At 46.3% G+C, this 11,665-nt stretch overlaps 3 protein-coding genes and 1 pseudogene across 4 annotated transcripts; 2 read left to right on the top strand and 2 right to left on the bottom strand.

Moving 5' to 3' along the window:
* Positions 1 to 450: 450 nt before the first annotated feature.
* On the top strand, positions 451 to 1,101 carry H257_14739 (hypothetical protein; the record flags this gene model as incomplete). Its single annotated transcript, XM_009842625.1, has 2 exons — positions 451 to 774; positions 829 to 1,101. 2 exons carry the CDS (start codon positions 451 to 453, stop codon positions 1,099 to 1,101), a joined length of 597 nt encoding a protein of 198 aa, XP_009840927.1.
* A 1,768-nt stretch (positions 1,102 to 2,869) lies between these two features.
* On the bottom strand, positions 2,870 to 3,898 carry H257_14738 (hypothetical protein; the record flags this gene model as incomplete). Its single annotated transcript, XM_009842624.1, has 2 exons — positions 2,870 to 3,428; positions 3,579 to 3,898. The coding sequence occupies 2 exons, from the start codon at positions 3,896 to 3,898 to the stop codon at positions 2,870 to 2,872; spliced, it is 879 nt and encodes a 292-aa protein (XP_009840926.1).
* A 3,389-nt stretch (positions 3,899 to 7,287) lies between these two features.
* H257_14737 lies at positions 7,288 to 7,359 on the bottom strand (annotated as a pseudogene). The gene has a single exon. The product of its transcript is annotated as a tRNA-OTHER (tRNA).
* A 209-nt stretch (positions 7,360 to 7,568) lies between these two features.
* On the top strand, positions 7,569 to 8,217 carry H257_14736 (hypothetical protein; the record flags this gene model as incomplete). The annotated part of the gene is made up of 2 exons (XM_009842623.1): positions 7,569 to 7,805; positions 7,939 to 8,217. The coding sequence occupies 2 exons, from the start codon at positions 7,569 to 7,571 to the stop codon at positions 8,215 to 8,217; spliced, it is 516 nt and encodes a 171-aa protein (XP_009840925.1).
* Positions 8,218 to 11,665: the final 3,448 nt, after the last annotated feature.

Raw genomic sequence — 11,665 nt, 5'->3', positions numbered from 1 at the left:
ATCGACCCTGATGCCGGATACTAAGGAGAGTACTGTCGAGGAAAAAGAAACACTTAGGCGATCGCTAACTCGACACTAGTCGCTATGAAAGGTCGCCACTGAGCCTTTGCCTGAACTAGATTGAGTAACCTTACAACGTCCGAGCTATGTCCCTCGGTGTAAGTCCTTGCTGCCGAATTGAACTGAACCAGGAAGTGCTACCAAATGTAACGGTAGCGAGCTTCACAGAGGAGATTGGAAAGTGATTAGATTGTCGTCTTAAACTACTAACTACGAAAATGTATACTATACTAAACTACATGAAGTAAATACTTTTCTCTACGGCTTCTTCGACGGCCTTGACCGTTAATGGTGCGACAATCTGTATTCTTGGTCGGCACCTTGCCATCATTACACAGTTCCAATTCGATCGTCCCATCGAGGACATCCACGAGACGGAATGGGAAGGCGATGTCCGAGGCGTCGATGCTCATACCAACGTTGAGCAAGGCTGTCGTTGCCGCCCGCCTCAAACAGCTGTGGATGGACAACACCCTCCTCCACACGAGCGACCGCATGACGGACTGGCAGGCGAGGTTCATGGACATCGTCACGGATGAGGCAGCCGAGGACATCGATTTCTTCGATCCCCAGGCCGTCATACAGGCGCTCATGCATGATATCAAGCCCGACGGCGCGAAGGCGCTGGTGCGAAACAGCTACGACTTCGATGACAAGGAGATCAAGTTCAACAGCCCCAAGTTCTGGAGCCATGTGCGCGGTGTGCTGAGCAACGTGCTCCCGGCCATGGCGGCCGACGCACTCCGCGCCACGGGCATCAGCAACTAGGAACGTGCCGTAGCAGTCCCAGCTCCGACAACAGTGTTGGCCGCCGAGGTCAAACGACTTCAAGACAACGCCACACTGACAGCGGCTAAAGTCAAACGTTTGACGCCTGAAGCCACAACCCGCCCCGCTTGTGGAGATGGTGGCAGCGATAGTTGCGGTAGCATTCTTCGACCACCCGCCCCACTCGTGGGTCGGGCCAAAGCGAGCCGCGGGAACGGCAACGTCGCCAAGCTCAAGACGGTGCTCGCTATCTCGCATCCAGAGGTCGTGTAAACCATGGGGGAGTTGTTGGGTGTGGAGTATCTTAGCAAGAGACAGGTAGTATCCTTGCAAGCCCATTGGTCGAGAATCTGTCAACACGATGCAAATGTGCGTTGTGAATCAGTAGATCTAACACCTTTAACATTGTCAGTCGTCTTTTACCTTTGAACCCGGTGCATCGAGTTCTAAAGGAGTCACTGCCAGTTCAGGACCGGCAGACACAACACATAGTAAGTAGTACTTCGTAGGAAGGAGTAACCATTTTGGCAGTGTCGAAGTGATCTATTGTGTTGACAGTCGAGCTGGACGCGTTTGCGAATCAAGGCTTTTTGGAAATTCTTGAATGGGGAAGAAACCCACAAGACACGTAATTATATCTCTTTTATGAAGCAATTATTGAAGTATTTACGGGTCAAGTTATTGGTGGCCTATCTACATTTCTCCACATTTTCCTCTGTTCGCTAACAATTCAAGTGTGAGCAAATGCATAAATTCTACTTCAGAAGTAACGTTAATATCTGAATGTTTATCTTTAACGTAGGGCACCAGTTATCGGTAACGACATTGACACTTTGTAAGCCAATAGAAATGCCCGAATACAGTACCTCTTACTAGGTAGCCCGTTCCTCTGCCGCCGGTGTTAATTATCGGTTGGAGCAAGATATGTCGTTGTCGTTGCTACTTATTATTGTTGTCATAGTTGAGCCTGGCATAGTTTTCAGAGAATTTCTGTTTGTAGTATGCATTTTCAAAACTCTCGTATCTGTGGTACAACGGGGTCCGGTATTTTGCGAGAAGATGGGAATCAGTCCTTTTGCGGTGTGGTCCACTGAAAGTAGTATAGGCTGCGGTAAAAACTTTGCAGCTATGCTAAGACTAAGTCGTGCATCTAAACTCACCAACCCTGTGATCTTTGACGCGTGGCGTGTTGGCTTGAAAGCAGTTAGCTCCACCTCTCATGAACATCCAATAGCGCCGCCGTTTGACACCCAACGTGTATGTCAGAATACATGTCGGTGCCAACTTGTGGGTATGTTCAATCGCATCGCTAATTATCTCGTGACATGTTGGTCAGAACACAGTCGGCGCCATCTCGCGGTCACTCCAATAGCTCCGCAGATTGACTCGTAATATGTTGGTCAGAGAACAGTCGACCTATCTTGCAGCTGTGTTGGATGTGGTGAACAGTACTTACGTATACACTTCGGAAGGAGTTCGTCATTCAAGTATCAGTGTTTTCGAACTACCACCGTGTTGTGTGGCGCCACATGAGGAAAATCAATGCTGTAGAAACTTGATGTGCAGGATGATTTATTTCGTTGAGTACAGCAAGGGTTTCGGATCTGTACATATTTGTGTTGAATGACGTGACGAGACGTGACGAACAACACATCCGTCTATTGAAAATAGTCGGTCAGCTGGCCTTGAATACATACAATACGTCTTGGGGCCGCTGCCGCTGTGCCTGACCTCGTTGGTTCCAATGGAAGTGAAGTTGAACTGAGCGTTGTACTGACGGATGTGCTCGATGAAGTTGCGCTGCTTGAAGAGATCTTTGAACGCTTGCATTTCCGGCGAGTGGGGGAAAACGTAAGGATCCACATTTACCTTGCCCTTCAAACAACAGGGCAGGTTCTTGTAGTCGTGGGGTGTCAACTTTGTTCGGTAGTGCGGGTACGTCTTCGTTTTCCCAGGAACATGCAGTGTGACCACCTTCCTCAAACATTTCGTACGATTGCCGTCCCACGTAATTCACAGGGTTGGGGCGTGGAGGCCGCACTTAAATCGCATCTTGGACGGGATCATGAGGAAGGCACGGTGGATCTTCGCCAAGGTCAATGTCGTGGAGGGCCTCCTCGATGAATTGAACCTCACCATGAATGGCCGTAGGGTCTTCCAGTGGTTGAAAAGAATACAGCTCTAGCGTCAGAAGAAGGTTGATGTCGTCGAGCACCCCCTCGACGAAATCAATTTCATCTTGTAGTGCTTCCGAATCGTTCAATGGTTGAGATGGACGCGGGTTGAGCTCAACGTCCAAATCAGCCATCTCTCCACGGCTCAGCTCCGGTCGTTCTTGTATGATTGGATGCTCAGCTTTCACATACTCCATCAGGAAGTCTTTCACCTGTGGTTGTTCATCAGCTTGACGCATTTGAGATTTCTTCGCACGCTTGGTTTGCCGATACTCCTTCTTCTTCGCAGCAGAGGCGGCCAAATTTGATTTCACGACGCGCTGTTTCTCTCGGTATAACCTTTGCCCATCCAACACAGCTTGTTTGTTTTGGCTCCGATGCATCCTGCTGCTCAACGCACTTTTCGTACGCTTGGCGACGTTCGTGCTGACATCAAACTCGGGAGCCGGACGCTTGGGTGGTTAATCCAGCTCTTGATCCACTGGCAGTTAATGGGGCTGCGATGCGGTCTGCATACTCCGCAACTCCGCCAATCCCATACTGCCTAATGTAGGACAGTAGAAGTCGGCTGGCCACGTCGGGTGATCCTTGGTTTCTTCCTCCGAAACGCTTGGATAGGCCAATTGAATGCGTTGCAACAACTCATGGCGGGCTTCGCTCCACGCATCGGGCAGGGATTGCTCACCGTCTGCAGCAGTGTTCGGAAACTGCCACACTGTTGTGGTGATCTTGGGCGTTGCATTTAACTTCGTCTTCCCGTTTGTCGACACCGTCGCTACTGACTTCGCCATGGGTGGCGCCTTCTTGCTGGCCTTTCCTTTGGTCGAAACTTTGTTGCGTTCCATAGCCGCACCTGATTCGCCCGTGCCATTCGGCTCCATCGGGGTAGCTTCCATCGCATTTACGTTTACGTTCGCTGGTTTGGCCGTGGCCTTAGCTTTCAATTGGTTCTTGCTTAATCAAACGAAATAAGTGCCAGAATAGACCTTTGTCATTTGATTTGAATTCCCGATTAACAGCATGTTGCAATCAGCATGCTGTTAGTGGTAGTTTTACGAATCCTAAAATTGGATCTACTTCACCCCCCAGGCGGTAATCCTTATGCCCCTCCCTGGGCTTGCAAAGGCTGTCACATGATTATCCGATCAAGGATACCACGGACGCAGATTCAAGTTATACGCAGTACGACACAAACATCACGTGATATAATGGAAAATCTCGCTACCTGAAAAGGATTTTTCGAAGGTACCGTTAGGTCAAAGGAAAAAATTCACTTATCGTTTCACACGAAGTTCACTACGCAAATTCCACCGGGCTATTTGGACCGAAGTCGGCCTTTAACCTCCCATTGCAGTGATAAAACGCGTGAAATCGGTATTTAACGTATTCAGTTGTTGGGTTTAACTACATTAAATGTACGTTAAATAATAAAACCTCCACTCTTCGATAAGAGTCACATACTAAAATCAAGATACATCTCAGTGGCACCCCTATGGCCAAATATCCAAGCGCCCATGTAAAATGCCGCTAGGTTAAATATCTATTTCTGACCAATTCATCACCAAATTTGAATCTGAGACCACATTGAGATCTGTCGATTCTACGTCTCAATTTGCTGAAATTTTGAGCAATGAATATGAAATAGAAGTCAGAAGTTTTTTGTGAAAAGTTGGTAGTTTATAGGTGACGTGCACCATACATTGTAACACGCTTGTACGCAGTAAAACCTACAGTGCACTGCTTGAGTATTGCTAAGGAAACCGTAGTGAGCAACTTATTGTCGGGGTAGGCACGGTGTGCAACAGCCTCCCCATGTGTGCTGCAGTGCCTTTCGTAAGTCCGCGTTTCTTTGGACCCACTCACATTGCTATTTTATCCTAACACGAAGAAGAACATGCATGGACATGAACATCGAGCAGAACATGCATGACATGAACACCAAGCAGACCATGCATGACATGAACTTACCTTGCAACACAATTCTCGAATGACCCCTTGCCAGAATTGTGGTCTAATTATACACCAATATATAACCAATGGAATAGTTGTGTCATTGTATTTGTATTTGCGTATTGAAAGTAGTGTTATCTGACTAAATGGGACGTAATATTGCAGGTTAGTGAATTGCAATGGGTGAGATATCATGATGATAGAGAATTTCGTATTCCTTCGATCACATGTCACACAACAATAATAATTGACCGAATAGAATAGTTGCGTCTTAGCTGTTGTGTTTTCCTGTTGAAAACTGAGTTTTCTGACTGCTCTGGACGAAATATATCTGGTTACTTTTATGTGTACAGTACTCGCACCGTACAGTGTGTGAAAGAAGCGTTTCGAAACAAACACATGGCAGGTCAGTGGCATTTCTACTTGGTTTAAGTATCGCATTTAAGTGGGAGTGCCGTTCCTCTACACGACCAAATGATTTGAGATTTGTATTGCAAACGAAACCACTGTATCGCTTCCACAACCTCGTCGCCGTTTGTTGAAACGTTGTCTACTAACCCTTTTCCTTCACACATGATAACATTGACACTTTGGTCGTGATTTCTGAAAACACATCATTGAATTTGGCGATTTCTGATCCAAAATGTCCAAGGGCATTTCAAAAGTGTAAACATGGAAATTTGGATCATTTGTCGAGCGATCACCATCAGGTAAATCAGATTTCATTTTAAAATCGACGTCATTTGAAATTTCACCAATATTCGTAATCGACAATTATCTAAACTACTCTTCTCATTAAAGTAGCTTTTTAAGCTCGCGTTTGTAAGGCTCAAAAAGTGTCTTTTGTTTTTAACTATGGTGGAGTTTCAAATAACGTCGTTTTTATAATGAAATCTAAACTACTCTTCTCATTAAAGTAGCTTTTTAAGCTCGCGTTTGTAAGGGTCAAAACGTGTCTTTTGCTTTTTACTATGATGAAATATCAAATGACATCGTTTTTACAATAAAATCTGATTTTCCTGATGGTGATCGCTCGACAAATGGTCCAATTTCCATATTTACACTTTTGAAATGCCCTTGGACATTTTGGATCAGAAATCGCCGAATTTAATGATGTGTTTTCAGAAATCACGACCTAAGGGTCAATGTTATCATGTGTGAAGGAATAGGGTTACTCCCTCCGTCCCACAATAATGGCTCGACTTTGGGGAGGGTGTACATGTCTCATCATTATATTTGTAGGGAAAATTTAAGTGTGTCTGCACCCTGCCCCATAGCAGATTAAATACTTCTGATTCGTCTACGAGAAAGAGCGCGCCAAGAGTTCAAACATGATGTACCTGAACCGCGAGAAATCGTACCATAACGTAACCAATTTAAACCTCAAAATCTTAATACATAAATCTATATCAAACCATCATTCTTAGCCATACATTCATCAACACGTCGCGTAAAATGGGAACTGGAAGGCGGTGGCCGATACTCGCTTCGCCAATTGTAACGCGCCTGCTCGACCAGGGGCGGTGTGTAATCTTCGGTTTTTACTTCGCTCAACGGTTCATATGGTGCAAGAAGCCTAGAAACGACGATATTTTGAGCACTTTTTAGAGCGTTTTACCATGTGCAGTATTATTTTTTCCTCGCAAATTAACCACAAAAACGATAGATCTCGGCAAGGCGAATACTGTATACCCCGCTTCAGTACCTATGAAAATGTCAGTGAAATCCGATCAAAACCGGTACAGCTCCACGCGGTACCTTGAAAATTATTCAGGCATGCGCATTGGTCTAAATCCATTACAGGACTTATATTTCATTGGATGAAAATAATTAACGCATGGTGATTGGATAGCTCTATTCTATGAGAGACAATTAGGTACACGCCCAACCGGAACCATGAAAATGTCCAAACCGGTACAGGTCCAACCGGAGAAATCATAGGTACTCAAGCAGGCGGTATACGGTAGATCATGTGGTTCCAATTCACAATTGACGAAAAAATGAGAGAGCTATTTTAGTTTAACCGATCGCCTTGCTACAACAGAAACGTATGGGCTCGGACGTATTTTGGCCACCCCATACGTCTTGACGTTTGTATGGGCCAGTTATCCATACATTTTATCTGTACGTACATTGAGTTTAACCTATCATCACCCAAGGTTTAACCTGGCAGATTACTGTTTAACGCTCATCCCAAGTAGGTTTTACCCCAAAACATATAGGTTAAATAGAAAAACGTTTCTAGCTTTCTTGCACCATACCTCGTGCTTCGCCCGAGCTTCTTCGAAGTTCGGTCCTCGTCTTGTTATACCGATAAACCATTGCGGAAATAATCCGGGGAAACCGGGGATCGAACCCACGACCTTTGAGTTAAGAAACCGATGCTCTACCACTGAGATATTTTCCCTCTCCTCACATTCCTCTATCATCGTGATATCTGACCGTTTGCAATTCACTAACAAGCAATATTACGTTCCATTTAGTCAGATAACACTACTTTCAATACGCAAATACACAATGACACAACTATTCCATTAGAGTATTTTTGGAAGCCCCCCAATGTGATGGAAGCTACCCCGATAATAGCCGAATGGCATAGCCCAATCACGAGCGACTATGGAACACACCATAGTGTCGGCCAAAGGAAAGGCAAAGAACAAATCGACAAAGGAGAATGCGAAGTTGAAGGCACCACCCCAGATCATCGCGACAGTGCAGGAATTGCGGAACACTACCGCAGACGGTGAACAATCTCTGCCCGATGCGGGGAGCGAAGCCCAGCGCGAGTTGTTGCAACGAATTAAGTTAGCGTATCCAAGCGATTCGGAGGACGAAACCAAGGATGACCTTGATGTAGCCAATCAGCTAATCCAGACCTACATTTCTATGTACTGTATGGGATGGGTGGGGTTGAACGTATTCACAACACCGTTCCTTACCACAAGCGCAACCCACGGCGGATATGGTGTTGCATCAAACACCAAAGCGTTTGGCCTTGGAGCTGGAGTCCGGGACTACGTCGGCTAAACGTCCGAAAACGCAGTGGGTGAGCAACTCAACGTATCGTGGAGAGGACAAGGAAACCGTTTTGAATCGTCAACGCTACCGTCGGGATCAACTTCGCATAGCGAAAGCAAAATCGGCGGCGGCAGCTGCGAAGAAGAAGGAGTATCGGCAAACCAAGCGTGCGAAGAAATCTCAAATGCGTCAAGCTGATGAACAACCACAGGTGAAAGACTTCCTGATGGAAGTTTGCGTCCGCTGAGCATCCGATCATACAAGAACGACCGGAGCTGAGCCGTGGAGAGATGGCTGCTTTGGACGTTGAGCTCAACCCGCGTCCATTTCAGCCATTGGACGATCCGGAGGCACTACATAATTTAATTGATTTCGTCGAGGGAGTGCTCGACGACATCGATCTTCATCCGATGTTCGAGCCGTATCCTTTTCAACCACTGGAAGAATCTACTCCCATTCATCGGGATGTTCAATTCATCGAGGAGGCTCTCGACGACATTGACCTTGGCAAAGATCCACTGTGCCTTCCTCATGATCCCGTCCAAGATGCGATTTAAGTGCGGCCTCCACGCCGAAACCCTGTGAATTACATGAGGAAGGTGGTCGCAAGCCGCTGCAAGTTCCTGCGAAAACAGCAATGCGACTGCATGGACGGACAGCTGCACGAACGGTTTACCAACATTTTAGTGCATTACCTGCCACCGAACACGCGAGCTCTGTTTGACCAATTCAAAGCAGATTTCATGGACAAGAGGCTTCGGGACCTGCGCCGCTGCAACGAAGCACTCCCACAGCTGCTCAGTGAAGACATGATGCTTGGCAATGCGATGTTCTACACACTCAAGAGCATCGACAACTGCTTCCAACAACATCGGATGAGCCTTTTGGACTACCCGACTCCACGAATTCGAAGTATTCCGAGACTTGGGCGAGTGGCAACTACTGAAGGATCCAAGAAGTCGACTTTATGTCATTGAAACGTCGTACACGTGTGCAGCCCTCGACGACGTGTTGGCCACTGCTGCGACCATGACTGACGAGCACAGGTCCTTTGTGACCACCGTTTTGGCCCAAATATACGATCATTCATCAGGCCAGGCGTACTTCCTCCAAGGCGAAGGAGGCTCAGGAAAGTAGTACGTCTCTCAAATCCTGTTGGCAAAAGTGGCGACGAAGGGGACATCGCGCTTGCTGTGGCATTGTCTGGGCAAGCAGCTTTGCTGCTTATGGGTGGTACAACGGCACATTCGCGATTCAAAATCCCCGTCACCAACCTCAACGACAAGTCCCAATCCCACATTCTGAAGCTGTCGTCATATCCGGCATGCCACAGCACAAGCTGGAGTTCAAGGTGGGATGTCCAGTCATGCTTTTGCGCAATATTTGCCCCTCTCAGGGCCTATGCAACAGGACAAGATTGCGGGTCGTCAAAGTGTCAACCAAGTGCATCAAGGCAACTATCATGGGCGGCGCATTTGATAACAAGCGAGTCTTCGTACCGCGCATCACCTTGGTCGACGAGGGCAGGCGGCAACCTGAAGCGTCGCCAGTTTCCAGGGAAGTTGGAATTTGCTATGACCATCAACAAGTCTCAGGACCAAACGTTAAGTCGCGTGGGACTTATCTTGCCAAGCCCGGTGTTCTCTCATGGACAACTGTATGTTGCACTGTCTAGAGCTAAAACCAAGGCTGGGATCTCTGTGTTAGTGCGGGACGGCAAGATCCCCGGATACGAAGGAATCTACACCCAGAACGTCGTGTACCGCTCCATTTTTGGTAACGACGAAAACTAAATACTCCATAGCACGGAATTCATTCTTTCTAAATATCGTGCACACATCCATTCACATGACAGTCATGAGCACAACCTGCTTTTTGCAGCAAAGAAACTATTCTGAATCTTACGCTACCATACCGTATTTCCCCTATCGTATCATCAACCACCGCAGAAAATGTAGGAAACCCAAAGCTAATTTCAATATCTACCCAATAATGGCACCCGAAGATTGCCTGCATCATTTTTTCACCGCAGCGTAGGTGGGAAACCCTTGCTGTTCCACGAAGCACATTAACCTTCACATCAAGTGTCCCTGGACATCAGGTGTCCCTGGACATGTTATTTGTTATTTCGTGCCACACAATGTCGCGGTAATAAATAACCCATCGTCCAAAGTGTGTTGACGGACTTGTTGTTTATCACGTTGAAATCTGTGCAGGTCCGAAACCCTTGCTGTATTCAGTAAGGCAAATCATCGTGCACACCAACTTTCTACAGAGTTTAGATGTGCGAATTAGTCTTAGCATAGGTGCAAGGTTTCTACCGGAGCCTTTACTACTTCCAGTGGACCCCACAGCACATTCACTGATTCCCATCTTCAAAATACCGAACCCCGTTCTTCCGCAGATATGAGAGTTTTCAAAACGCATACTACAAACTCATACTACATACAGAATATGTCTGAAAACTATGCGAGGCTCAACTACGACGACAAATAAGTAGAAACTTGCTCCAACCGACAATTTACTCCGGCAGCAGAGCAACGGGCTCACCTAGTTGAGTCGTAAACTACGGTAGTTGAAGTTCCACACATGAATAACTTGGTGGTGGTGGTTTCCTGCAATCTGATTGGCTATTACAATGGGTGAAAGAACCGCCTAAGGGCACCCCCAATGGTGCGACGGTATAATCAGACTGTATGTTGACGTTTACTGTATTTTACTTTATTGCTTTCCCAACGGTGAAAACGGCAAATAATCCGCATAATAGGGTCATCCGGTTATGGTGACAACGATATTGACAACAAATTGGGTCCTACGCTTAAGTAATCCCATCGTACATAGTGATATTGACTAGAGTTCATGTTGATGAGGACGAAGCTGCGAATTTCAAGCTGCATGGAGGGTCAATTTGCCCACTTGTTGACCTCGAAAGGTATAAAAAATACTCACGAGCAGTGTCACTCAACCCAGGCAATAGGGTACAGTAGTAAAACGAGGCAACTTCGATCTCAATTGCGCTGAATTTGCTCGAACCAACCGTGCTTCTGAGAGCATCTAACTACCGAAATATCCATGCTTGCAATTGATTGGAGAAAATACTTCAAATAGTAGTCAAAGATCAGGGCTCACAAAACGGCAAAAATTGCCGATTTACCGTCTCGCGAAATGCACAATACTAATCAATTTCGTTCCTGTAGAATTCAGGCAATATGATTGGGTTCAGACACATGAAGAAAACTGTGGCGGCCCCACGATATTGATTTTAAGTCTACAAAATGGGAACACATCAAAACTCTGTCAAGTGTGGCAATATTCACGTGCACCTAAAGTTCTTTATATCAAAGAGTAGACTGATACCCGTGCTATATTTGTACAGTACTTGGGCCATACAATCTTTAGTGGATCGCGAAAAATGGGTCTTTTGTGAAGTACTTCGTATTGTCGATTTGGGACAAATTTCCAGACCCCGTCGAATCGACGCTATTGGATCATCCAATTTTGAGTGGATTTGATTGGCTCGAAAGGACAAGTATATTCAACCAAACCGAACTCCAGCGTTATTCAATATTAAGCCCCTGTTCGGGCAAAATTACTGAAAAATCACTGAACGTTTCAACACTGAACGATGAGAATTATCCGGTGACTTTATCCGGCCAACATTTTGTCATGTCCGGGGAAACGTCGGAACGGATCGA

Source organism: Aphanomyces astaci (genome assembly GCF_000520075.1).
Source record: "Aphanomyces astaci strain APO3 unplaced genomic scaffold supercont1.61, whole genome shotgun sequence".
In the NCBI taxonomy this organism is placed as follows: Eukaryota; Oomycota; class Saprolegniomycetes; order Saprolegniales; family Verrucalvaceae; genus Aphanomyces; species Aphanomyces astaci.
The sequence above is the reverse complement of the archived record's forward strand: the minus strand, read 5'-3'. Positions and strand labels throughout refer to the sequence as shown.